This window comes from Rattus norvegicus, chromosome 10 (assembly GCF_021556685.1).
Source record: "Rattus norvegicus strain SHRSP/BbbUtx chromosome 10, alternate assembly SHRSP_T2T, whole genome shotgun sequence".
Taxonomy (NCBI): domain Eukaryota; kingdom Metazoa; phylum Chordata; class Mammalia; order Rodentia; family Muridae; genus Rattus; species Rattus norvegicus.
In genome coordinates, this window is record NC_141543.1 from 39,815,207 (window position 1) to 39,840,183 (window position 24,977).

Here is a 24,977-nt window from a genome sequence, read left to right on the forward strand (position 1 = left end):
GTAGCAGATGTGCAGCTTGATCTTCTTGTGGGTCCCGAAGAACTGGAGCGGGGACTATTCCAAAAGCTGTTGCCTGTTCGTGGGGTATAATCTTCTAGCTGGGCTGCCTTGTCTGGCCTTAGAGAGAGTCGCAGAAACTTGATGTGCCAGGGTGGCGGGGATACCCGGGAGGCCCCACCTACTTAGAGGATAAGAGGGAATGAGGAAGGGTTGTGGGAGGGGGTAACCAGGAGAGGGGCATTGAGCAGGATGTAAAGTGAATAAGTAAATAAAATAAATTTTTTAAAAATATCTGGCTGTTGATAGATACCATGGCTTACATGAATCTTTAAAAAAAAAAAAGCATTATGCTAGATCAATGAACATCCACAAAGTTATGTGCTTACCTCATGACTCCATATATATGACACATTTTTTGGAGAGAGGAGTTCTCAGGGATGGAGAGTAAATCAGTGGTTCCCAGGATTTAGAGCTGGAGGGAGGACTGAATACAACATATAACATGGAGGAAACTGGAGAGCAGAGAGCATCGTACATGCTGATCATAGCAGCTGGTGCAACCATGTACACATTCGACGGTATGGCACATGATACAGATCTTTACTATAGATAACCTTTAAAGTAAGTATTTAACACTTAACCTTTATTAACCATAACTTGATAACACTTTAGAACCAGTATTTTTCTTCTAAAAGATGAGACAGACTCTCTCTTTTATGTAGCTCTGTCCGTCCTGAAACTCATTATATAGAGACCAGTCTGGCGTCCCACTCCCAGGGATTCACCTGCCTCTGCCTCCCCACTGCTGAGATTAAAGGTGTGCAGCACCATACGTGACTAAATAAAAATACTTCTTTGTTTTTTTCAAGACAGGGTTTCTCTGTGTAGCCCTGGCTGTCCTGGAACTCACTCTGTAGACCAGGCTGACCTCAAACTCAGAGATCCACCTGCCTTTGACACCCAAGTGCTGGGATTACAGGCGTGTGCCACCACTGCCTGGCTAAAAATACTTTTTAAAGGCATTATTCTTCGTTTGGTGTTGGGAACTATGCCCTTAAAACCCTCCATTATTGATGCTAATATTATAGTTAGAGTTAAGTATGACTGGGTTCATTAAGAGGTCAGGATGATGGAAAATCCACAGTCAGCTACAGAAGACTAATACAGATCTGGTGGTCAGGTTGCCCAATGATATGACAAACCTGTGACCTTTCTGAGAAACCAACATCCTGTTGACATCAGCTGACCACAAGCGCACTGTGTCCTTGGCTTGTGTAGATGTTTCCCGCTTCCCCCCCCCCTCCCTCTGTTACCCCTGCTATGGTGTAAATTCAGCCTTGGGAAAAAATAAAATTTGTTGCCTTGATCAGACTCTTGTCTTGGCGTCCTTCTTCTTGACTCATGTCCCCTATTCTCTCCTAGGTGGTCCCCAACCTCCGCTGACTGCCCTGCAGGCTGGGCAGTTTGGGCCTACAAGGTAACCAAGGCAGGATGAGTGAAAGCTGGGCATCCCCTTTACTTGGCTCAGTCACCTGCTAACTGCACATAAGCATGCTCATAGCTCTGGGAATGTCTGTCTAAAAGGCCAAATCTAAAATGTCCTCTTTTCAGGGCTGGAGACAAAAGAGATAAGAACTAAATTATTTTCCTGCCCACTCTACAATGTCCTGCTCAAGACACCCAAAAGTCATTGTCCTAAACCTTCAGACTCCTTGGATTCCAGAAATGGTGCATAAACACACACACACACACACACACACACACACACACACACACACACACAAGGAATCACCCTATTCTGTACACTTGATGCTTAAAGATGCTATTTAACCTATATGGCCCATACAGACTATATGAAAAGTAGGACACTTACATATGATATGACAGAGGACAGATTGTCACCCCATCATGAGCCCACCATAATCAGAAGCAGTCATCTGTAATGTCCATGAGAGAAGGCTCATCAGCAAGACCTGTGAACTTGTGCGTGGGAATGAGGCGAGGTGGGCAAAATGTGAAAGCCTTTTTCCTCCACGTGCTCTATATAGGCAGCCATGATAAGGTGTGACCCAGGTTTAAGGTCAGTCTTCCTACCTCAAATGATCCAGCTGATGCCTGGATTAGGTTGGTGTCGTGTCCCATTGACCTTGATCACAGAACTCTGCAACACCACGAGCCTCCCTAAAGGCTCTCCTCCTGTATTCCAGACATATCTTCTTTAACCTCCATTATGGAAAAGCAACCTACTTTTCCTTGGGTAATTTGGATCAGTCATTTCTCCTATCTCTGTTATTCATTTCTTAGCAGGTAGCCAGGGAGAAGAAATATTTACTGTATCCTCAAAAAGGAGTGATCCCCTGAAAGAAGTGCTCCCCTATCTGGAACCAAAATTTCTAAGGTCACAAGATCAGGAAGCAAAAATTTTCTTAGTAGAATCATTCATGTACATATATATGGATGAATATATATACATACATATATATGTATACACTTTAGTATTTAAATATTTTAATTTAAATATATTTTATCATATTCTTCCCCTCTCCCAAATTTATCCAGTTCCTCTCCTCCTCCTTACCCACCCAATTTTAAGTGCTTTCTCGAAAAAGACCAAAAATCCAATACAACAAAATACCCAAAACTTAGAAAAATACATCACCCAAAAAGAAAGAAACTAACCAAATTACAACACAGGCACGCATGCACACACACACACACACACACACACACACACACACACACACACACACACAGTCCATTACATGTTAGTCAGCCATTCCTGAACGTGAGGCCTGTCCTGGAGTGGTTGATGTACCCAGTGTCGTTACATTGGAGAAAACTGATTCTTCCATCCCAGAAGATATAAATGACAGTTCTGTTGTTAACCTTTACCCTAGTAGCTAGGGTTACATTCATTCATTCAATCATTCATTCATTCATTCCGTTTTAAGAACATAGCAAAACAAAATAAGGTAAAAAAAAAACTATCACATCGAAGACAGGCCAACAGAAGAAAAAGAGCCCAAGAAAGGTCACAAGAGTCAGAGACCCACTTGCTCACATGCTCAAGAGTCGCATAAAAACACTAAACTGGAAGCCGTAATAAAAGCTCAGAGAACCTGGTGCAAACCCATGAGGGCCCTGTGCATGCTGCTTCGGTCCCTGTGAATTATTAAAAGCTGTGCTCGTGTTGGTTTAGAGGACCTTGTTTTCTCGATGTTCTCTGGCTTTTACATCCGTTCTGCCTCCTCTTCTGTGGAGTTCCCTGAGCTCTGAGGAAGGGATCTGATAGAGACGTCCATTCCACTTAGGGCCGAGTGTTCCAAGGGCTTTCACTCTGTTGTCATTCCAGGCTGTGGTCTCTGTGTTTGTTGTCACCTGCTGCAGGAGGAAGCCTCCCTGGTGATGTTGAGCAAGGCGCTGATCTATGAGTATGGCAGAATATCATTAAGAGTCATTTGATCGCTACATATTTTTCTTTTTTTCAGGACCAGCATTATTTGCTCTAGGTCCCTGGGTTATCTAGTCTCACGTTTACTTACCCAAGTAGTGTCAAAAATGGGTTCCATCTTGAGAAGTGGGCCTCAAGTCAGACCAGGTATTGGTTGGTTACTCCTACAAGCTCTGTGCCACCGTTGCCCTAGCATATCTTTCAGGCGGTACACCACTATAGGCAAAGGAGAGCCATTCCCTTTTAATGTGGTGGTTTGAGTGACAATTCCCCCAACAGGATTGTATGTTTGAATGCTTAGCCACCAGTTACTGGAACTGCTTGGGCAGAATTAGGAGGTGTGGCCTTGCTGGAGTATGTGTGTCCTTGTTGAAGGAGGTGTTTTTAAAAGCCCATGTCAGGTCCAATCTCTCCTCCTCCCCTCCCCCTCTCCTTCCCCTTCTCCCTCTCCCCCTCCCTCTTCCTCTCCCCTCTCTGCTTACAACTTATAGACCAGGTGTAAGCTCCAGCACATGCGCGCGCACACACACACACACACACACACACACACACACACACACACACTGCCACACTCCTTGGCATGATGATCATGGACTGACCCACTGAGCCTGTAAACCAAAGGCATCTTTCTATAAGTTTCTTTGGTCAAGATGTCTCCTCACAGCAAGAGATCACTAACTAATTCACTATCTAAGATCTAGCTAACCTAGATAGACTGGCTCTCTAGCCAAAACCTAGAGAGAACAATTCACTCAAGAGAAAATGCATGGACTCTATCTTTAGCACCAGGGTGGAAAATAGAGGAGTAATTATAAACCAACTGATCCTACAGCCACCTCCCTCATCTATGAGGCTCCCTTCCTCTGGACCACTATCCCCCTGATTTAAGCACTCTAACCAACTACAAGCACAAGTGGGGATAGCCTAGAACCTAAGAGCCTACCTAAAGTCATTCAAACTGGCCAATCTCAAGACCGTTTACTGTGTCTCATCCTTCCCTCCCTATGAGGACAAAGACCATAATAACTAACAGCTTTTTAAATACAGATGCTTTAATTAACAGGTGCAGGACACCCCATGGTCTAGGTGGTAGATATCCAGGTCGCAGCAGCAAGGTGAGTGAAACCTCCAAGCTTCTCCTTCTGGGTCCCGTAGGGTGAGCACATCACCCTCTCCAACGAGGCCTTTGATGTTTCGGATGATAGAGGGGCTGGTGTCATCCATAAATTCTACATGCACCTGTGTGCTCTGTCCCTGTGAACCAGTCCTGCCCAGCACTTTGGTTACCCTACCTTGATGGGCTGCACGTGACTCATATCCATGATGGCAGCGATATGTTGGAGTACTAACACTTCTCACACACAGCATCCTTCTGACTAGCCCTGCCTGGAGATTTTCCTTGCATCCCCCTCACAAGTTACATGTTCCCGTCCTTGGATCTGTGAGTGACAGTCTTTAACTTCCAATGACAGCCACCATGAATAATAAAACTTATATTTAAGCCAGAACACAATGCGTTTGGAATCACCAAGACACTTCAAGAGAGAATGAAGAGATATGGTTTGCTGTAACAAATGGAGGATTTGTTCCAGACCCATATGCTTTTAAGGTGGCTTTTAAGGTATTGGCACAAAGGCAGGTGACTAAACCTTGGACTAGGCCAAAGATCCCAGAGACAGGTTTAGCTCATAGACAACTTCAAAACACATCTTGTGATGTTATTCATATGTGATCCTTCTGGTTATAAGATCCATCCCCCAAGAGATGTTCTGGGAACCACTGGTGGCTTAAACAGCTCCAAACCATAAACCCTGGAGTCCTCCTGGAGTCCTGCTCTAAGGACGACTGTGCTGGTGTCTCTCTCTCTCTCTCTCTCTCTCTCTCTCTCTCTCTCTCTCTCTCTCTCTCTCCATACTTCCCTTTCTCGATAGGCAGATTAAGGTAAGCATTCTGAGTACATGGTAGTGGTTTGGTGTATTATTTTGTCATGATAAAACACCATGACCAAATGCAACTTAAGGAAGAAAGACTTTATCCTGGTTCACACCTCCCTAGTCACGGGGCAAGCATGGCAGAGCAAGAATGCAGCAGGGCAGGAAGCTGAGAGCTCTCATCTTCACCACAAACAAGAAACAGAGTTAATTAGAAATACAGCCATAGGGCTGGAGAGATGGCTCAGCCGTTAAAGGCTAGGCTCACAACCAAAAATATAAGAAATACAGCCATGCTATGTGCTCTCAAAAACCCTCGACCAGGGACATACTTCCTCCAGGAAGGCTCTACCTCCTAAAATGTCCTCCAAGCTGTGTCCACAACTGGGACTCAAGTGTTCAAATGCATGAGCCTATGAGGGACATGTCACACGTGGGCAGTGGATTCAACAGGCAAGAACCTCCCGCTTATTCATATCTATATCCTGAGTGCCTGCCACATAACAGGATGGACATGATTGACAGCTGAGGGGAGAAGCAAGTGCTGCAGGTACTTAGCACAGAGGTGGGGAGCATCTGACAAGTGTGAGTACCTCACTGGGCCTCCTCGAATCCCAGCACAGATGGAAGGAGGGAGGGAGGGAGGGAGGGAGGGAGGGAGGGAGGGAGGGGAGTAAGAGGAGGGAGGGAGGGAAGTAAGAGGGGGGAGGGAGGGAAGTAAGGGGAGGGAGGGAGGGAAGTAAGGGGAGGGAGAGAGAGAGGGAGGGGGAGGGAGGGAAGGAAGTAAGAGGGGGGAGGGAGGGAGGGAGAGAGGGAGGAAAGTAAGAGGGGGGAGGGAGGGAGGGAGGGAGGGAGGGAGGGAAGGAAGGGAAGGAAGGGATTTGTCTTTGAATCTCACAAGTGTCTGAATAGCTTGTCTCCTGATGCAGCTTGTCCCAGTGCACCGTGGTCACGACAGGACAAATGATGAATGCTAAATACTAGTAGTGAAGTCTCACTAAACACGGTGTGGAAATATAAAATGAATCACTCCAATGTCTTGGGAAAATAAACTGGAGGAGTGATTTTAAAGGTGACCCATCTAAGGTACATGGTGCCCCATGGCAAAATATGGCCACATGGTGGCGCCCTGGAAGCTGGCAAGAGACCGTTGCCATCATTGCTTCGTGTTGTACAAGCCAGCCTGTTACATACCAGCGTCTCAGCCTTGAATGTGAATATTCTCAGCCTGTGAACGTCCTATTTTAGAGTTCTCATCACTGAGATAGTTCTTCGCTAGGGTCCAGAGTCGAGAGATACAGGGATATGTGAGAGTCTGTGAGGTAGAAGACACAGGTCATGGATATGCAAGGCCAACAGCCATAAATAGGTAGACACTAAGAAAAGACACATTGCCAGGCATGACAGCACAGGTTTGTGACCCCAGCACTTGGAAAGCTGAGGAGGAAGCATTTCTGTGAGTTTGGGGCCAAATTAGGCTACGTAGGGGCTTTCATGCCAGCCTAGATTACAGGGCAAGGCCCTGTCTCAAAAACAAACAAACAAAAAGAGTGCATACACACACATAAATAAGGCCTTTTTCCTACTTTATCCACTTACAGGTACACACACACACACACACACACACACACACACACACACACACACACGGGGGTGGGGGAGAGTAGTCTGATGTCTGTTCTGACATATATGTACTCTTTAGAAATATATTACTTCAAACAAAATAGAGCCTCTTTAAATTTTTCAGGCATCACTCTTAGACCTGTCTCTCAGAGTCCAGAAGGAAGCAAACCCCATTTCCCAACCCCCTTTTAGATATTTAGAGATGGAGTACTTGTGTTCATGTGGGACAGTTTCAGTGCCAGCCCAATCACAGGCGAAGGGACCCTTACCAGGCCAAGCAAACATGACCATGGCAGCCTTGCCCTTCTCTCCCACACTCTCTGCCTCGCTAAAAACCATTGGATTGCATTCCTAAAGCTAACCAGCAAGGTCTACTCCCTTATTGGGCCACTTCCTCCTGAGGCTGACCACCAAGGTTCAGCTCTCAAAGTACTGAAGTCCAACCATGAAAAGACCACTTCGGCTGCCCTAATTAACACGCCCTATTAAAGTTAAACACCTTGCCCTAACCCAGAGTTTCCCGTTACCTCTATAAACCACCATTTTCCTATGGGCCACATCGGTCTCCTCTCTATCCAGAAGCAGACCTTTGTACCCACCGGGACAAATAAATGCCCATTCCCTCTCCTTTGTTCCTTCTCCCTCATCCTCCATCTCCTGCCTTTGTCTCTTATTCCCTGCCCTCTGTCCCTCTGGGGCAAATAAATCTCCTTTGTGCTGAGAACTTGGTCTGGGGAGTCCCGAGGAGACTCTTAGGTTCCCTACAACAAGTATGCCTCCACACTGTGCATAATGAATGATCCTGAGCAGGACGGTGGCCTGGGAAGGGGATCCGGAGGCTGGGTGGCCGAGCTCCTCGGGGTTGGGGGGTGGGAGGGAAGGGCTTTCTCCCTTCTTTGTGATGAAAAGCTCCTGCCGGCCTACCTATCTCCCTTCCTTCTTTCCTCTAGTTGTAGTTTGAATTTTTTTTTTTTTTTTGGTTCTTTTTTTGGAGCTGGGGACCGAACCCAGGGCCTTGCGCTTCCTAGGTAAGCGCTCTACCACTGAGCTAAATCCCCAACCCCTGAATTTTTCCTTCAAATTGTCATGTGTTGAGGGGCTGGGGATGCATATCAGTGAGTTGAGCATGCGCGAAGCCCTAGATTCCGTCCCCAGCACTACGTAAAAAGGACATGGTGTCTCGTGCCCGAAATCTCAGCACTCGAGGTGAAGTCAGGTGGACTGCATGAGATCCTGTCTCATATGTGCGTGAGCGAGCATGTGTGTGTGTGTGTGTGTGTGTGTGTGTGTGTGTGTGTGTGTGTACAATTTAATCCCCAAATTGATGTGATAATGTTAAGTGTGGTAGGATTAGACAACATCTTCAAGGTGGAGACTCTACCCAGGTCTGGTGTCTCTAGAAGAGGACAAGATACACAAACCAGTGCACCTACTCTTCTGTATCACAGGACGGTGCCCTATAACATGATATGAAACAGCCAAAAAATAAAATAAAATAAAATAAAACCCATACCAAGCCCCTGGACTTTCTAGGTAAATAAACTTCTCTTCTTTATAAATCACCCAGTCTTGGGGATGGGGGTTAGTAATAGAAAATATGCTAAAAGATGTCTCTTTTTTTCTTCACCTAGAATAAATTTCACTGAACAGTTCCACTTGCCTTTTTTCACAGGCATCTCACGGCATTAGTACACAAAAGTCTAGTCCTGTTACCTGGCTGGCTGTCTGGTACTCCACTCTGGGTAGCTGTTCTAACTCCCTTTCTGTTGCTGTAATAAAATTCCCCAATAGAAAGCAACGTAGGAAAGAAACTCTTTATTTAGCTTACTATTCTAGGTTAAAGTTCATCCTAGCAGGAGGTCAAGGCAACCAGAACCTAAAACAGCTAGTCACGTCCACGGTCAAAAGCTTAGGGAAATGAACGTGTGCGTCCGTTACTCAGCTGAATGTCTCTGCTCTTACACGGTCCAGGGGCCCCAACCCAGGAAATGGTGCTTCCTGCTTTCGGGCTGGGTCTTCCCACGCCAGTTAAGGCCATCAAGACCATCCCTCACAGACATGCTCACCGGCCAACCTAATCCAGACCATACTCATTTGTCAAGTCGACAACTAGGATTAACTGCTGCAGGGGCTTTATTACGATATTCAAAAAAAAAATCCTGTTTTAGGGCTTCTCTCACACACAAATGTGGAGGTCTTAATATCCACACACTACAACTCACAGGCACAGAATTACATTTTTTTATTCATAACTGAATGAAATTACATCCGAGAACCATTCTCCCAATATCTCAACCATTTATAGGTTAAATCTGGACCTCCCTAGATGACCCTGGCTCCCTTTAGTAAGTCTCCCAAATGCCACCCCTACACCCATCCCATGTGGGTGTTGTAAAGGCCACACAAAGTTCCTCCTCCAACCTCAACCGTACCCCCACAGCCTGGGCTCTCCTCTATTTTTGACCACTGGTATGTGCCTGGCTGGTTGGAGCTATGCTCTGCTGAAGCCTCCCATGGTGCCTGTAGCTCCTCCAAGCCATATCTGCTGGGAATACTATGGGAACTGATCCAGGGACTTCTCCTCAGCCTCCCTAACTTGTACTGAGCAGAGCCCTCTCTGCAGAGCTGCTCTGAGCCTGTCACTCTGATTATCTCTCTGAGCCCATTCCACAAGCTAGCTGGTCATGTGATCTTTTCTACAAGACCCACATTGTTTCTGACAGCTCTCTCAGAAGTAAGGTGCTGCCTCCACACCTTGGGGTATCCTCCCATGACCACTCCCAGTCTGTCTCTTCATGAGCCAGGGTCTGAGCACTGGGGATTCCCAGTCTCTTTGAGTTGTAAGCCTCATCTGACTCCTCCTCAAGTCTTGCCTCATTCCCTTCCTCCTACTTGCCTGTGACAAGCACAGCTTTCAGCGGGGGAGGCAGGGGAGGCAGGATCTCTGAGGTAGTGTTAGCGCCCTTCCCTACCTACTTCTGTGGCTTCGTTTTATAAACTCTGTGGTCTAGTCCCTTCAAGCGTGGCTTTTCCCAAAGTTCAAACCAAAACCATGTAGCACCCCCTAGCAAGCTTTAATCAAAATGCTTCTAGCACTTAGGAGATTTACTTTTTTTTCCCCCCTGTGTTCTAAAACATTCGATCTGATGTCCTTGGCTGGACGATTTCTTGTTGGAGATCAACATCTGCCTTTCAAACTTCCAACATGCTGTCATAGGTGCATGTCTCTCATGTTGGCTGCTGAGTTGCAAGGGTGACAGGGGAAAGTGTTCTTGATGCCACTTGTGGTGAACTGGCTCAGCTAAAATGAGGCAGCAGTCCATCTCATCCTAAGAGAAAAAAGAAATCACCTTCCACATATATATATATATATAATGTATCATATATTCATTCAATTCTTATATTCATTTTTATGAATCCATTTAATTTATTTAATTAAATTTAATTAATGTATTTAATTAATATATTCTTTTTAATCATCTCTGTTCTTTCAGAGAAAGTCATTGACCCATTTCCAATTAATATTTGTAGACCATGTGAGATAAAGGTTCAACTTAACTGCACATGACTATCTCGTTGGCACCAATCCCATTTATTGAAGAAGCTATTTCTCCCCCTAAGGTAGTGACCTTGGAAGCCTTGTCAAAAAGTTAATTGATTCAGGACAAGATTTTATGGAGCTGGATAATAGAAAAGCACCAGAAATCTGTCCTCCTATCTAGATAACTCCACTGGCAGAACTCGACTAATATCACTATTTTGGAACTTGAGAGTCTGTTGATGGCAGCATCCAATAGAAGACCTGAGAGGCAAACTGCAGGCTATTCAGTTCCTAGTTCAGCCATGAGGTAGGCAGCTATGCACACATTTCTGAAGTAGCAGCTTATCAGCAGTTCTCAGATCCAAGGTGGGCACAAATGCATGTGAAGAGTGTCTGAGAAGACTGCTGAGAATCTCATCTGATCAGGGAAGGAGCCGAAGCAGTGTTGGTCATCTTTGCTCCTCCATCCATGGTTGCAAACCCTGGCCCTTGCTGAATCGACTTCTAGGATGTTTAAAGGCAGTGGCATGTTCACCCCTTCATTTTCCTGAAGTGAAAACTTAAGGGTTCTTTGGAAAGTCGGTTCTGTTGGATGGTGTTTTGCTGGGGCAAACACGTGATGGAACGTTTCACTGAAGCAGTGAAAGGCTAAGGCAGACTAGTAAAGAAACATTTTGCTGAAGCAGACACAGGTGAAAGGATGTTCTGCTAAAGCAAGCACATGAAAGGACACACGATGAAGGATTCTTTGCTATTAACACACATGTATTGGTCTGCCTTACATGGCATAGTTGAGCTCCTTTGGTCCAGACTCCATAGAGAGAAACATACCAAAAAAAAAAAAAAAAAAAAAAACTTCTGATTGGTATGCTGTGGGTTCTCGCCACTTCCGTGGACTCAGGTCAGTGGGCAGAGAGATATCAGGTGAGAGAGAAGTATGTGCTGAGGCAAGGGTGAGGCAAGACCCGTAGAAAACATATGATGTTTGGAGACCGTGAGTATAAACAGAACTCAACAGACAGTGCTAGAGGCTGAGCTTGGTGGTAGAGCTAGCTGTGCAAGGCTTGTTGGTCTCAAGTCTTTGCTGATCTTTGCTTCACTGAGAAAGGCACAGTTAAAGCCACGCCTGGTCCCTCCTGCTGACTTGTGCAAATTCAGTTGAGGTCTGGCTGTTCCTGCTAGGTCGTGCCACTGCTGCTGCTATCCCTACACTACCAAACTGGACTGCTGGTGTATCCGTGAAGTGTTGGTGAGTGGATCGAGCTGCCACTGCAGACCTGTAAACTGAACTGCTGATTTCCTGACAACACGGGTGGGATTTACTACAAAGAACAATTTCTGAACAGACCCATTTCCCCTTCTTTTCCTTTCTTTTCTACTACCTCTGGTGGGTGGTGGGCTAGAAGGAGGGTTAAATCATTTAAGAATCATCATTAAAAATAGACTTTTAAAAAATTAAAGTTACACTTTCCTATTTTTGTCTTTTTAAAAGCCAGTTGTTAGAGAATAGAACATCCAAAAGCAATTGTTTATAGGACAAAATTAGAAAGCCACCATACAATGCCGGACTTTGTGGTGATGCATGCTTTAATCCCAGCACTTAAGAGGCAGAGGCAGGCAGATCTCTGAGTTTAAGGCCAGCCTGGTTTACAGAGAGAATTCCAGGATAGCCAGGACTACCAAGAGAAACCTTGTCTTGAGGAACAAAAACAAGAAAGAAAGAAAGAAAGAAAGAAAGAAAGAAAGAAAGAAAGAAAGAAAGAAAGAAAGAAAGAAAGAAAGAAAGAAAGAAAGAGAAAGAGAGAGAGAGAAAGAGAGAGAGAAAGAAAGTCACCATGAACACATACTACACAATCACAAATGCAGAGAGAGAACACTCACAGTTCTGCACAGCATGTGTTGCTCAAGAGCGATGATAAATGGCTGTGAGCTTCTCATCACGATAATGTGGTCCCTATATATCTTGGTTCACTTCTCTGTTGCTATGACAAGCACCCTTTGTGAGAAAAGGGTTTCTTTCGTTTCACAGATTACAGTCCATCATCCTGGGAAGTCAAGCCAGGAACTGGAAACAGAAAGCACAAAAGAATGTGCTTATTGCTCGCACCCCCTGACTTGGTCAGCTACCTTTCTTACACAGTCCAGGCCCATATACCTAGGAATGGTACTACCCATAGTGTTCTGGATCTGATGCACAAACCAATTAACTGAAAGAAGGGACCCTCAATTAGGAAAAACATCGTCATAAGATCTGGCTGTAAGGCATTTTCTTAATTAGGGATTTATGGGCAAGGGCCCAGCCCATGGTGGGTTGTTCCATCCTTGGGCTGATAGTCCTGGGTTCTATAAGAAAGTGAGCTGAACAAGCCTTGGAGAGCAAGCCACTAAGAAGCACTCCTCCATGGCCTCTGCATAAGCTCCTGCCTCTGAGTTTCTACCCTGCTTGAATTGCCCTGACTTCCTTTGGTGAAGAACTGTGATCTGGAAGCATAAGCCAGGTAAATCCTTCCCTCACCCCCAAGTTGCTTTAGTTATAGTGTTTCATCATAGCAATAGAACCCTAGAACCTGTAAAGGCATTTACCGTGACATAGTGAATGGGCCGTGTTAAACCAGCGGTCACATACTTTCATATTTCTTGCATGAGTTTCTTGTACTTGGTTTCATCTTTTCCTGTTTTGGTACTGTGACCAAAGGAGAAATACTGTGTTCTGTATACATCCTAAACCCTAGATGTATAGGTTCGTGCGAGTCTATGCTATGATATCTGAACAGCAAGTCACCCGACAGCACGCTGCGCGGAACGCCCTTCATCATTAAGTGATGCATGAGGAGTCATGACAGAGCCACAGTCAGTAGAGAATGGACAGAAGAATCTAGAAGGCACCTCAAAGCAGAGTATAACTAGACAACTAGCCAATAACCAGCATGTTGTCAATACAAACTAAAGCAAAGTGAGATGATACCTTGGCCAAAATACACTTTCCTTTCTGCCATGAACAACTAAAAAGCAAGCCCCTCTACATGTTGGGTTGTAAGTCCCGTAAGGCCTATAGCTGTTTCAGCTTTCTGAATCAAGACGATAAAACCTATGTGAGGTTATGGTCCAGAATAATCGATGAATTGAACTTCATCAAAGCCAAAAAGCAAACAACAAAACAAAACAAAACAAAACAAAACAAAACAAAACAAAACAAAAACTTCGGCTATGCAAAATGCATTCTTTTTTTTCAATTTTTATTTATATTTGAGAGAGACTGCTCGGTGGTTAAGAGCACTGGTTGTTCTTCTAGAAGACCCAAATTCAATTCCCAGCATTCATGTGGCACCGCAAATCTGTCTAACTCTAGTCCTAGGGCATCTAACGCCTAGCCTCCCCTGCTCTTCGAGACGGTATACGGACATACATGGAAGCCAAACATTTGTTTACAGAGAATAAAAATAAAGATTTGAAAGCTGTAAGATTTACTTATTTTCCCCTTACAGGAATGTGGTTTGGGTTAGATGTGTATGCGTATGTTTGCATCACAGTATGCAGTGCCAAGGAGGCTAGAAGATGGCGTCAGATCTCCTGGGACTGGAGTTACAGAGGAGCTAATGTTCAGCTGACCACTGAACCCCGGTCCTCTGCAAAAGCAGCAAGTGCTCTTAACCACTGAGCCATGGCTCTGGCTCCCCAAAAAGCGACTCGTCAAAGGAGACTGGCAGGACAAAGTGCAGATAACATTATCATATTTCTGCTAAATTATATTTCTGTGTCTAAATATCCAACGAGCTCTAAAATATCACTAACAAGGAGAAAACCCACTCTTAAAGACAGCAAATGATTTCGCATAAAAGTAGAAAATAATTAGGAAATGAAATGTCCGTATATGGTTATCTTTGCAACTGCACAAGAAGATTAACTCTCTGGGGCCAAGTCTAACTTTGAGAGCTTGACACAGAAAACTGTGTAAAATGACACGGAGAACTTTATGCCTTAAAACGGAGCAGTATTTAATGTTTGTGGGTTGAAAGGGAATCAGCTTCCCCAAGTCAGTGACAGACTAGTGATTCAAGCCAGAGTCCCAGGATACCAAAAGTGTCTAGGAAGAAACCCGATAGAAATGAGTCTGAAATGTAAATGGAGATGTAGCTCGTAGAGAGCAGCGGTCACTTCTGATGAGCATGTTGGAAGGATCATATACTTCCAGACAGAAAGCTTCAATGTGGGAGATCAGCATAAAACTGGATGAACAAGACAAAGCCCCAAAAAATCAGTTCTGTTCCAAAGAGACGCTTCATTTACAGTCACAGAAAGAAACGCAGTGCAGAAAGAATTATCTTTTCACAGGTGGTTATGGAAAAGAAGAAGGTAAGCTGGACCCTTCTCTCCTCCGCCACTGCAGATGCCTGGGGTCTAAACACAAAAGAAAAGCTGAGAATTTGTCACTGGCAAAAGACAGCAGACGCCTTTGTGGTATCGAGGCAGAAAAAAAAAATATTTCTTCGAATGAATATAAATGACAATGGCCAGAAGGAAAGTGACTCACTCTTTGAAACCAATACCACCATTCCCTCCCCAGTCCAAAGACACTATTAAGAGGGTGGGGGTGGGGGCAATGGCTGCACCTGTAGTCCCAGGTACTCCACTCAGGAGACTGAGGTAGAAGGACTGTTTGAGCCCAAGATTTTGGGGAGAGTCTAGGCAACAGAGCAAACTTTTTTCTCAAAAAGAGAATGGATGGGAGAGGGGCCTCCTCAGTGGCCAACTTTGTATCCCAATCATGGCTTCCACGATACCTCCCACCCTACACTTTTTGCTTTGCCCTACCTAGAAGTAGGGGGAACTTCCTGTGCACAGGCTCTGTTTCTTCAGGACCGTGGAATTCACTTTGGAGAAGTCATTGTATTAGATTGTCACAGGGGGAAGGTTCTGGGTGGGTGTAGCAGCTAACAGCCTCAGCAGAGCTCCCAGGTGATCATCAGCAAACCCTGAAGCCTTCCCACCAACGCGGCCTTCAGACTACTGACAGCAACCCTGAAAAAGCCCAGTCAACAGTGACACAGAGAAGCCTCTGGAAACCTCCTGACCTTCCCAAACAAGAGTAAAGTTAAGAGCTGCCATTTCACAGGTGGGTGGTAGCATGTACCTTTAATCCCAGCACCCAGGAATGTTGATCAGGTGTGGTGAGAGGTGGTCCAAGGGTTGGTCCCAAAGGGCTGGGAGTGGGAATGGGAACTGGCAGAGGGAGGGGCATCTCTGGTGACTAACTGGAGGCCAGAGATGGGAGAGGATACAGGAAGTCTATGGGGGTGACTCTAGCTGAAATCCCTACCAGTGGTGGGTATAAAGACTGAAGTGGCCACCTCCTGTAGCCAGACTTCCAGAGGAGGGAGGGGGACATTAATCCACCTACAAAACCTTCAACCCAAAATTTGTCTTGCCCACAAGATGTACAGAAATAGAGATAGAGCAGAGGCTGAGGGAACAGCCAACCAATGACTGCCCCAACTTGAGACTCATCCCATGTGAGAGAATGAACCCTGAACATTATTAATGGTACTCTGCTATGCTTGCAGACAGGAAGCTAGCATAACTGTCTCCTGAGAGGCTTCATCTAGCATGGGATGAAGGCAGATGCAGAGATCCACAGCCAAACATCAGGTGTAGCCTGGAGAGTCTTATAGAAGAGTCGGGGGATAGAAATGAGCAAGCCAGGGAGGTCAAGGACACTACAAAAAGACCCATGGAGTTGAGGAACCATGGGAGCTCACAGAACCTGGGCCTACAACCGTGGGGCATGCAGGAGCTCCCCTTACACATTTGTAGCAAATGTGCAGCTTGGTTTTCATGTGGGTCCCCTAACAAGTGGAGCAGGGTCTATTCTCAGTCTCTGTTGCCTGCCATTGGATCCCCTTCGCCCTACCTGGACTGCTTGGTTGGTCCTCAGTGGGAGCAGATGTGCCTAGTCCTACTGGAACTAGCTGTCCCGGGGTGGATCTCTGAGGAGAAGGGGAGAGGACAATGGGTGAAGGAATTTGGAAGAATGGGACTGGAAAGGGGAGGGCTGTTATCAGGATGCAAAGTGAATTAAAAAATAAATATAAATAAACAAATAAATAAATATGCTTATCCTCAGTGGCAGTTAGGGAAAAGCCAATTAACACCACAACGTGATTTCAGTACAAACTAAAATGAAAACTTGTCAGCGCTGTCTGCCGATGTTAGAGACACACACACCTCGCAGTTTCATTCCTGTTCTGTGCTTGAGAGAGTTGGCGACATTTTAAAAAACGGTCGTCATCATCAACAGTCTGGCCTTGACTTTTGGCAAGCATGAGCCCGGGCTGGTAGGTGGGGATCGTGGGAACAGTGTGAACGGAGTGCATAAAAGCAGAAAAGGTTGATATCGTCATTGTCATTTGGGATATATTTTGAAATAGGAAAATTCTAGCAAAGGAACCACAAAGAGAAAGGAAGTCTGCGCGAGAGCGTTTGCCAAAACAGAAAGTGGAGTGTCACCTGATAAAAAAGACTTATGAATGAGCTCAGAGCTAAAGTATTTGGTGGGGAAGCTAAAGCCTGCCCATCATGGTGGTAGAACAGTGGGAGGCTGTTACCCAGGTGCCGGCTGCATTCACACTGTGGGGAGAGAGGCCTCTGCAGGGCTCGCTAAGACTTAACGTACAGCTGTTTTAACGTTATATTCGTTGCCACTTTGCTTACTGATGGAAGGGAGGTGCAGAAAACACTACTACCCGTTTTTGTTCATTCCCCGATGCTAAAACGCGCATGGGGGACAGGGCAGTCACCTGCGCTCCTCGCCCACCCGCAGTGGCCCTGGAGTTTGTGCTTGGTGGCAGCTGCTTTGGAACTGAGCGCCCTTGACTTTCGCAAAGTGGGTGCTCTTCCTTCCCGGGCTGGATTCTCCTGGGGCAAGCTGGAAGGGGCAGAGAGGGGCGAGGGGCGGGCAAGGCTACGGTGACCCTCCTCCCCCTGAGCCCCGCCCCGGGCCGCCTCGGCTCCGCCCCCGGGCCGCTGACCAGTCCGCGCCCCGTCGGCGCCTCGGCGCGCGCTCTCACTCCCAGCCCAGAGCTGCGGCCGCGCAGGTCCCACCCGCGCCCAGGGGCCGGAGATGCAGCCGGGCGCTGCGCTGAACCTGCGCCTGTGGCTCTGCCTCGGACTCCTCCAAGGTGAGCGCCCGGGCCACAGCCCAACCCCCGCTCCGCTTAACCGCCCGAGGGCGGCTGAGCACCTGGGGCCAGTGGTGAGACCGCACCGACGGGGCGGGAGAAGGGACGGGGCAGTTTGGGAACCTGGGTATGCGGACGCTCACTGGAGCCAGGGAAGTCGGGGGAGCCCGGGGGCTAGAGACCGAGACCGCGGGGGAGCAGGAAAGACCGGGCGGGGACTGCAGCCGGGTCACTAACAGTGTGGCGGGGCTGCGAACAGGTCCCAGTCTTAAGTCTACGGTGCGGGATGAAATGCATCCTTAGTCTGGATCCTTCAGGTCCTTACTCAGTCCCCAGGAAGTCCAGGACTCCCTGCCTCTGGGTCCCGATCCTCCAGCGTGAATCATTTCCCCATTGATCACGCCCGACCCCGCACTTGGGTGCGCACTTCCCGACGCCTTGCGTCTGCACTGGAGATCGGTACCCCGAGGTCCCCCAGAGGGCGCTCCGGACGGGCATCTACCTTCTGGACTGGGACTAAGAGGACTTGGGACACCCCACCCGTACCCCACTGCAGGAACCTGACAATAGTGCTGTCCCAAGTGAGCCTAGATGCAAGTTAAAACCTAAGCCGAATCTTTAGTCCATAGTTCCAGACCGATCCACGTCGAGGTGAAGGGCCTGAGGTCCTGGGATTTGAGGGGATCTCTGAATCAAAAGGATAAAAGATTTGAACCATAAAGCAGAAGTTGCAAGGAGAGCCTTGGGCACAGGGAATAGCAGGTTCAAGTTTGTGTTGAGAGCTTGGCTCTGCAGTGCTGAAAAGAGTCTCTGGAAGCAGAGGGGGCTGCGTGGAGGGGCCAGGAAGGAAGTAGTGGGGATGAGACAGGGGATGAGACGGGCATCCGCTCAGGATCCACTATCCCTGGAAATCCAGGGTGACGGGGTCATCACAGAGCCCCTGATGCTCGACGGAGATGTGCTGAAAAGACCTCAGAGAGAGAGGAGACCTGCATGTTTGTAGAAATTGACTTTCCATGTTTCATCTTTTATTCCCACAGAATATGAGACATTTTTTATTTAAGGGGAAACGTGTAACCTTCCAAGGTCCTCAGGAGCCGGCAGGCAGGGAATTAATAGATGCAACTTTTGGTATTGGAGCCTGGCTCTTAGCTCCCACCGTGTACCGTCAGACAGGGAAGCTGAGCAAGATGTGTTGAATCTGTGTGTAGACATGAAGAATGACTGGCCCTTTGGCTGTTTCTTGCTCCACTGCCCCCAACCCTGGATGACGCTTTTTTGCCAATGTTCAGGGTGTGTTTGTTAAGCGACTGAATGTGTGGGAGAAGTAAACAGGACTCTAGTTGGACACGATGGATGAGGAATGAGACTTTCCTGTGCCCAGGAGACCTCCCACGTTCAGCCAAGAAAGGTATCTGAGGCCCCAGGAGGTTACATTGGCTGGAATGTAAGCTGTGCAAATTCTTCCCCCTCCCCATTGCTAGAATCCTGGAGTAAACAGTCTGAAAGGAAGACAGGTACATTGTAGAAATGTGAGGAGCAGCAGAGGTCAGTAGGAATGAAGCGAGGTGGAAGTGTTCCCTGAAGTAAGCACCCATGACCACGTGGGCTGTGAAGGGAAGGAAAGGAGGGGGCTGCCAGTATAAATAGAGACCAAGCTTCCCTGAGCCCTGTGTCTGGTCCCACTCGCTCCTGGGTGAAAGAGGATCCAGGAGCTCTCAGCCTGGTGGGGGATGCCTCCAAGGGAACATGAACTCCCAAGTACAGAGGACGAGATGTTTAAGTCCACGGTAGGATACAGAAAGAAACACACACCCAGAGCAGGCAAACCAGAGTAGGAGACCTGCGTGAAGCCTGGGAACCCTAAAATAAAGCCCTCAAAGGCAACAGACTCACACTTTAGTCTTAGCTGTGCCCCAAAGGCCTCAAGGTGTGTCCTGAGATCTCCTTTTTCCATTGGGCACCAGTGTCCGTTCCTGCATGTGTGGAGCACTGGGCTGGACTTCAGTGCTTGGTGTCCTGATCTAGTTCTATAATCTGACCCTGCAGATTCCCTGCAGGAAAGGGCAGATGACAGCTTCAAGAAAAACTCCATCTCCGGACTTTAGTCTGGAGGGAAGCTAACAGGTGACAGACACAGAGGGGACTGCTGGCTTCATCTAAAGATGGTCTGCCTTGCCATGGTCTACAGCAAACATGGCTGCCTCTCTGATATTCCTGCTCTTAGGTATCATTCAGGTCCAGGACAGTGGGATCTACTGGTCTCTGTGGCCTTCTGGTCCTAGCTCAGAGCTCTAGAGACTGAAATGTAAGTGTCTCTCAGAGCAATGTAGCAAAAGGGGCCCTGATCCCTCTTCAAAGCCTGGCCTGGGACAGTGTGGTGAACAATCTGGCAAACTTCCCAGTCTGTCAGGGAAAGAGACTGCAGCTCTGTGCAGCTATAGCCACACACACACACACATCACCTGCTCAGGATGGCAGGAAGGACAGGGGCATGACCCCATCCTGCAGGGGTTTTCCAAGTGCCAGACTGATGTTGCATTGGCTTTCTGTAGCATGGGTGTGAACGTGCTCAGAGACACCCAGCTACTGCCTGTAGGCTGCACAGGAAGCCAGTTGTCAACTCCATCTAGGGCATCTCAACCTTCCTAACACGGCGGCGACCCTTACTGCAGTTCCTCGTGTTGTGGTAACCCCCCCCCAACCATAAAGTTATTTTAGTTGCTATTTCATAACTGTAATCTGCTACTGTTGTGAATTGTAACGTAAATAGCTGATATGCAGATGGTCTTAGGTGAGCCCTGTCAGTCATTTGAGACCCCACACACACAAAGGGGTCAAGAGAACCACTATTCTAGCCACTTGTAGGAGGGGTCTACAGAACGTCAGCAAAGGGTATTCCGAGCAGAGTGAGGAGCACCTCACATGAGGCCCAGGGAGGAATGCCCCAGGGGAGATAAGTGAGTGGTCCGATGAGGCCAGCTAGATCTTAAGGGTGGTTGGCTAGGGAGTGACAGAAGAGCTGGCAGGAGTGACATAGATGACTGTCCTGACGAAGCAAGGACGGAGTGAATTGGACATTCGGAAGTAGGAAGGGGGAGGTTGTCCCCCAGGACTCTGGCTTAAGCAAACAGGTGGACAATAAAGTCATCCACCTGGTGAGGACCTCAGGAAGAGGAAGTAGTATGGAGAAAGCATGGTCTCCAGACGTTAGCGTCAAGTAGACTTTCTTGACGATTCCAGTTCATGCTGCCAGGTCAGATGAGGAGGGAACGAAGTTGGGAGAACCTAAGGGCAGCCACAGAGGAGGGAAGGAAGAAAGCTCTCTGTGTCTAGTTTAAAGTTTGGTGTTTTCCTTTACCGCTCAGTTGTCTCTCCGCCAGGGCTTGGCCTTCACCCCACAGCTTTTGGGAAGCTACGGGAGTGAAAGGCGGGTGGGGAGATGTCCCCAAAGATCTTCTTGCACTCTGTCCGGACGTCTCTGATAGAGAAGCAGCCAGCGTGTCCCAGTCGGAGCCAGGGATTGCTGAGTTTCGGTCCTTTTCAGACACTGGCTTCCTCTGGGATCTCAGTTTTCCGGTCACACTGAGGGGACACGTCTGGGAGCAGGAAGGTGCGGGCAGTCGTTGCTGGAGGAGGTTCAGAGGCTCAGAGCTCATGCCCTGCCCCCATTGGGCGGTGCCAATAGCAGTCACGCCCCCCTGCCCTGGCTCTTCAGCCTGCCACCCTGTCCCTGGACAGGCACAGGTCCTGGTGGCAAGTGGGGGAGCCCCCTGCCACGTGGACGGCAAGGTCAGCAGGGGTTCATGGGAAAGGACTTGTCGGCCACAAAAGAGGACATCCTGCCTGCATTTCCCTCTTCCTGAGGCAGGAGCTGGTGGCCCCGATTTAGCAGCACTGGGGGGCCACCTCTGAGCCAGCTGGACTGTGTGATAAAGTGGCACGTTCTGCCAGCTGATGAACAGAGCCCTAACCCCAGGGGTGTCCAGGGCAACTGGCTGGCACAGCTGGTGAAACCACAGCCAACCCAGTGCTGAGAATTCAGTGTATGCTAGAGTCCCCCTCCATTCTCTCCAGCAGCCCAACAGAGTATAGAGGCAGCCTGTGCTCCCGACCTCGTCCCTGACTCTTGATGTCCAGCACCTTCCAGAAGTTTGCCATGATGATTCCTCAAGGAACATCTCTGAGACACAGATCTGAGTCTCGCAGAAACCGCCAAACATGAGCTGGTAGAGCAGAACCTTCCTTCTGGATTCCAAGGGTATCCTAAGAGATACTCAGCCTGCATCCACCTAGCCCCACAACTCCCAGCTTGCATCCACTTAGTCTCACAGGTACCCCCTAACCCTGCAGTCACATAGCCTACACCCATTATATTCCTAACCCAGTATTGACACTTTGCTGCTTCAGATAGGCACCTAGAAGATTACAGGGGTCCGCCAGGGTGTGTGGCTCATTCCCATCCTTTGTGTGCCCAGGAGTAAAGATTGCAGGCTTCCAGGAGGACTTAGGATGAGCCCAGAGTGCCAGATTCAAAGCTTTCCTATGTGAGGTTCATATATATTAAGTCGTATCCCCAAAAGCACACATTAAGTACACACACACACACACACACACACACACACACACACAGAGAGAGAGAGAGAGAGAGAGGGGGGAGGGAAGGAGGGAGAGAGAGAGAGAGAGAGAGAGAGAGAGAGAGAGAGAGCATGTCTGGGAGTGAGCTATATACCTCAGTATAAAATGATTCATCAAATTGCTTCACATCAGAGAGTATGGAGAGCTTACCCTTGCGATGTAGGCATCGTTGTGCCCATTTTGGAGATTTGGAAATTAAGGCCAAAAGGGTAAAATGGCTCACTAGAGATGCTAGGATGATCTGGTTATAACAAGAAAAGGACAGGTGTCTGTTCCAAGATGACATGGAGACCAACGAGATAAATGGCAAGTGGGGCTGTTAGGACAGCATTGCAGAGGAGGGCAAGTGGACTTCTAAGTGTCTGACCCATCAGACATTGTCACCTTAATGTCCCCAGCATGTCCCAAACAGTGGCCTAAGGTGCACATCTCAGTGAATAGCATCTTCACTTAGCCAGGTAACACTTCCTCCCCTCTGCAGATACCTACAGATTATGTATTGTTCCCCAAAGCCAGCCAGGGCTTAATCACTTGAAAAGTCCAGTTTGTCCCACAGGAACACTCTGAGGCTGCCACAATGAAAGGAAAAAAAATTGAAAGTTCTTAAACTAAGAATTTAAATCTTAAACTAAGGAATTTTTAGTCTGAGAAATCAAACTTCTCAAGAAGCTGCAAACAAGTATGAGGGGAGACTGGGGGTCCTGTGAAGAAAGCCTCAGAGGGGAGGAGGCACTGGGTTAATACCTCAGAGCAGACGAAGAGACTGTCACACAAAGATGACCCAGGGAAGACACCATCTCCAAGGCTAGAGAGGGATAGTGTGGGTGACTGGGAAGCCAAGAGCACCCATTTTATACCCAAGCAGCAGAGAGGCACAAGGTCATTTCACCCAGAGAGGGAGTTGAGTTCCAGCAAGATCCCCTGGCCACTGGGCAGATGGGAAGATGCTGGTCCAGGCTTGGTGCCCTGAGCTAGTCCAGATGACCTAGCGGAAGGGAAAATATAAAGTATTTGAACTCTGGGTACAAAATTCAGTGTCAACGTGACAAGGAGAGGAGGACTGGACCTAGAGTTCCTGTCACACTATCCTTGTTGCCTTCTTCCTGGGTGAGCAAGCTCCTACTCGGTCTACAAAGCCTATTCCAACTCTGAGAACGGGTGTGATACAGAGACCCATTGGCTGTGGGAGATGAGTGTGGTTACTGTCAAGTGGTGGAACGAGTGTGGGCCAGCAGCCTAAGCTGGAGGCGGATGAGCAGTGATGCCAAGGTTGACAGGAGAAAGCTGGTTCTCTTTCATAAACTGCAGACGTGCAAGGAAAACTGACCTCCCTGAAGGTTGGCATAACCCTGACCCCAAAGGCGATCTGTTACAAGCTGTGAAATTTCAGGCAAGTGCCTCAGTTTCCCCTCTCCACAATGGTAATAAGAGTACCTAACTGGCAGGGCGAGCCTATCAATGGGAAAAGGGTGTGTGAGAGCAGTGTGGTGCAGCACGGGTGCACAGAAAGTGCTAACTACACATTTGCTTTTATTGTTGTAACAGGATGTATTGGTATAAGCAGAATTTGGGGGTCAAAGTGTGTGAACGTTTTTTTATTATTGCTGCGTGAGCCGCTGCCTCTCCACATCCTTGCCAACCCGAGGAAGTGCGTGCTTTCAATTCTTGCTCATCAGATGAGTGGACATTTTATGTTCCCAGGCTCCTGTTTGTCCTGTTGATGTTAGACGTGGCCTGAGTCTGAGGGCTGGGGGGGTCCCACCAGGACAGAAATGCAAGAGAGCAGTTGAGGAGGTTCAGGGAGCATAAAACAGGGTTAAAGTCCCCAAGATATGCCACTGTCCAGAGGAGATGAGACCTGGGCCTTTTTCTATGACCTCACTACCCACATCATTCTCTCTCTCTCCCACCTACCTGATTTTCAAAGTTACATGTGGGTCAGTCGTTTCCTAATAGGTCTGCAAACCCCACATCAGTTCATAAAAACAATCTCTCTGGTCCCCATGGAGCAAGGTTGTCCCTAACCCCCTCCCTGCATGCTCTGACTCAACCCAGAATGACTGGCGGGCGGCACTCGGCAGGACTGTCGGAACCATGAGTCAGTCCCTATGTATTCTAAACTTGTAGTGGTTCTGGGAACGCATCGCAGTATTTGTGGTCTGCCACTCATAGTAATCTTGAGAGGAGTCTGCACCTCATAAGGGGACAATGTGGAGCTTAGAGAGAGGAACGGAAATCTGGTCCAGGTCATTGTGGTGAAGAAGAGCCATCTCCAAGCATACCCTCAGGGCAGCACCTTCTTCCCCTGGCAGCTCCTGTGGGAGCTGGGACACTGATAGCAACTTGACCCTTGAGCTCAGAAGCTCAGAATGTCGGTCAGCTCAGGAGCACTCCAGGACAGAACATTCCCCCCATCTCCCTGCCAAGTGTCTGCACAGGGCCGTAACTAGGGGGTGCACAGGGGCACCCCTGAGAGCAACACCCTAGAACCTGAGCTCTACCCAGCCAGCTATGACCCCTTACGTTCCACCACAGTTTGCCTGTAGTCTGCAGCCTGGCCATCTTTGTCCTCCTGGGCATAGATGCCTAGAGAGCTCATGTCACTCTGAAACAGACAA

At 47.9% G+C, this 24,977-nt stretch overlaps 1 protein-coding gene and 1 pseudogene across 1 annotated transcript in view; one reads left to right on the forward strand and one right to left on the reverse strand.

Annotated features, from left to right (window-relative positions):
- Positions 1-4,507: 4,507 nt before the first annotated feature.
- On the reverse strand, positions 4,508-4,773 carry LOC148002842 (small ribosomal subunit protein eS28 pseudogene; annotated as a pseudogene).
- Positions 4,774-17,663: 12,890 nt separating this feature from the next.
- Flt4 (Fms related receptor tyrosine kinase 4) overlaps positions 17,664-24,977 on the forward strand; it is a 41,107-nt gene continuing 33,793 nt past the window's right edge. Inside the window, 1 exon segment of the mRNA NM_053652.2 lies at positions 17,664-17,721. Within this exon segment, the coding sequence (NP_446104.2) occupies positions 17,664-17,721 (58 nt within the window).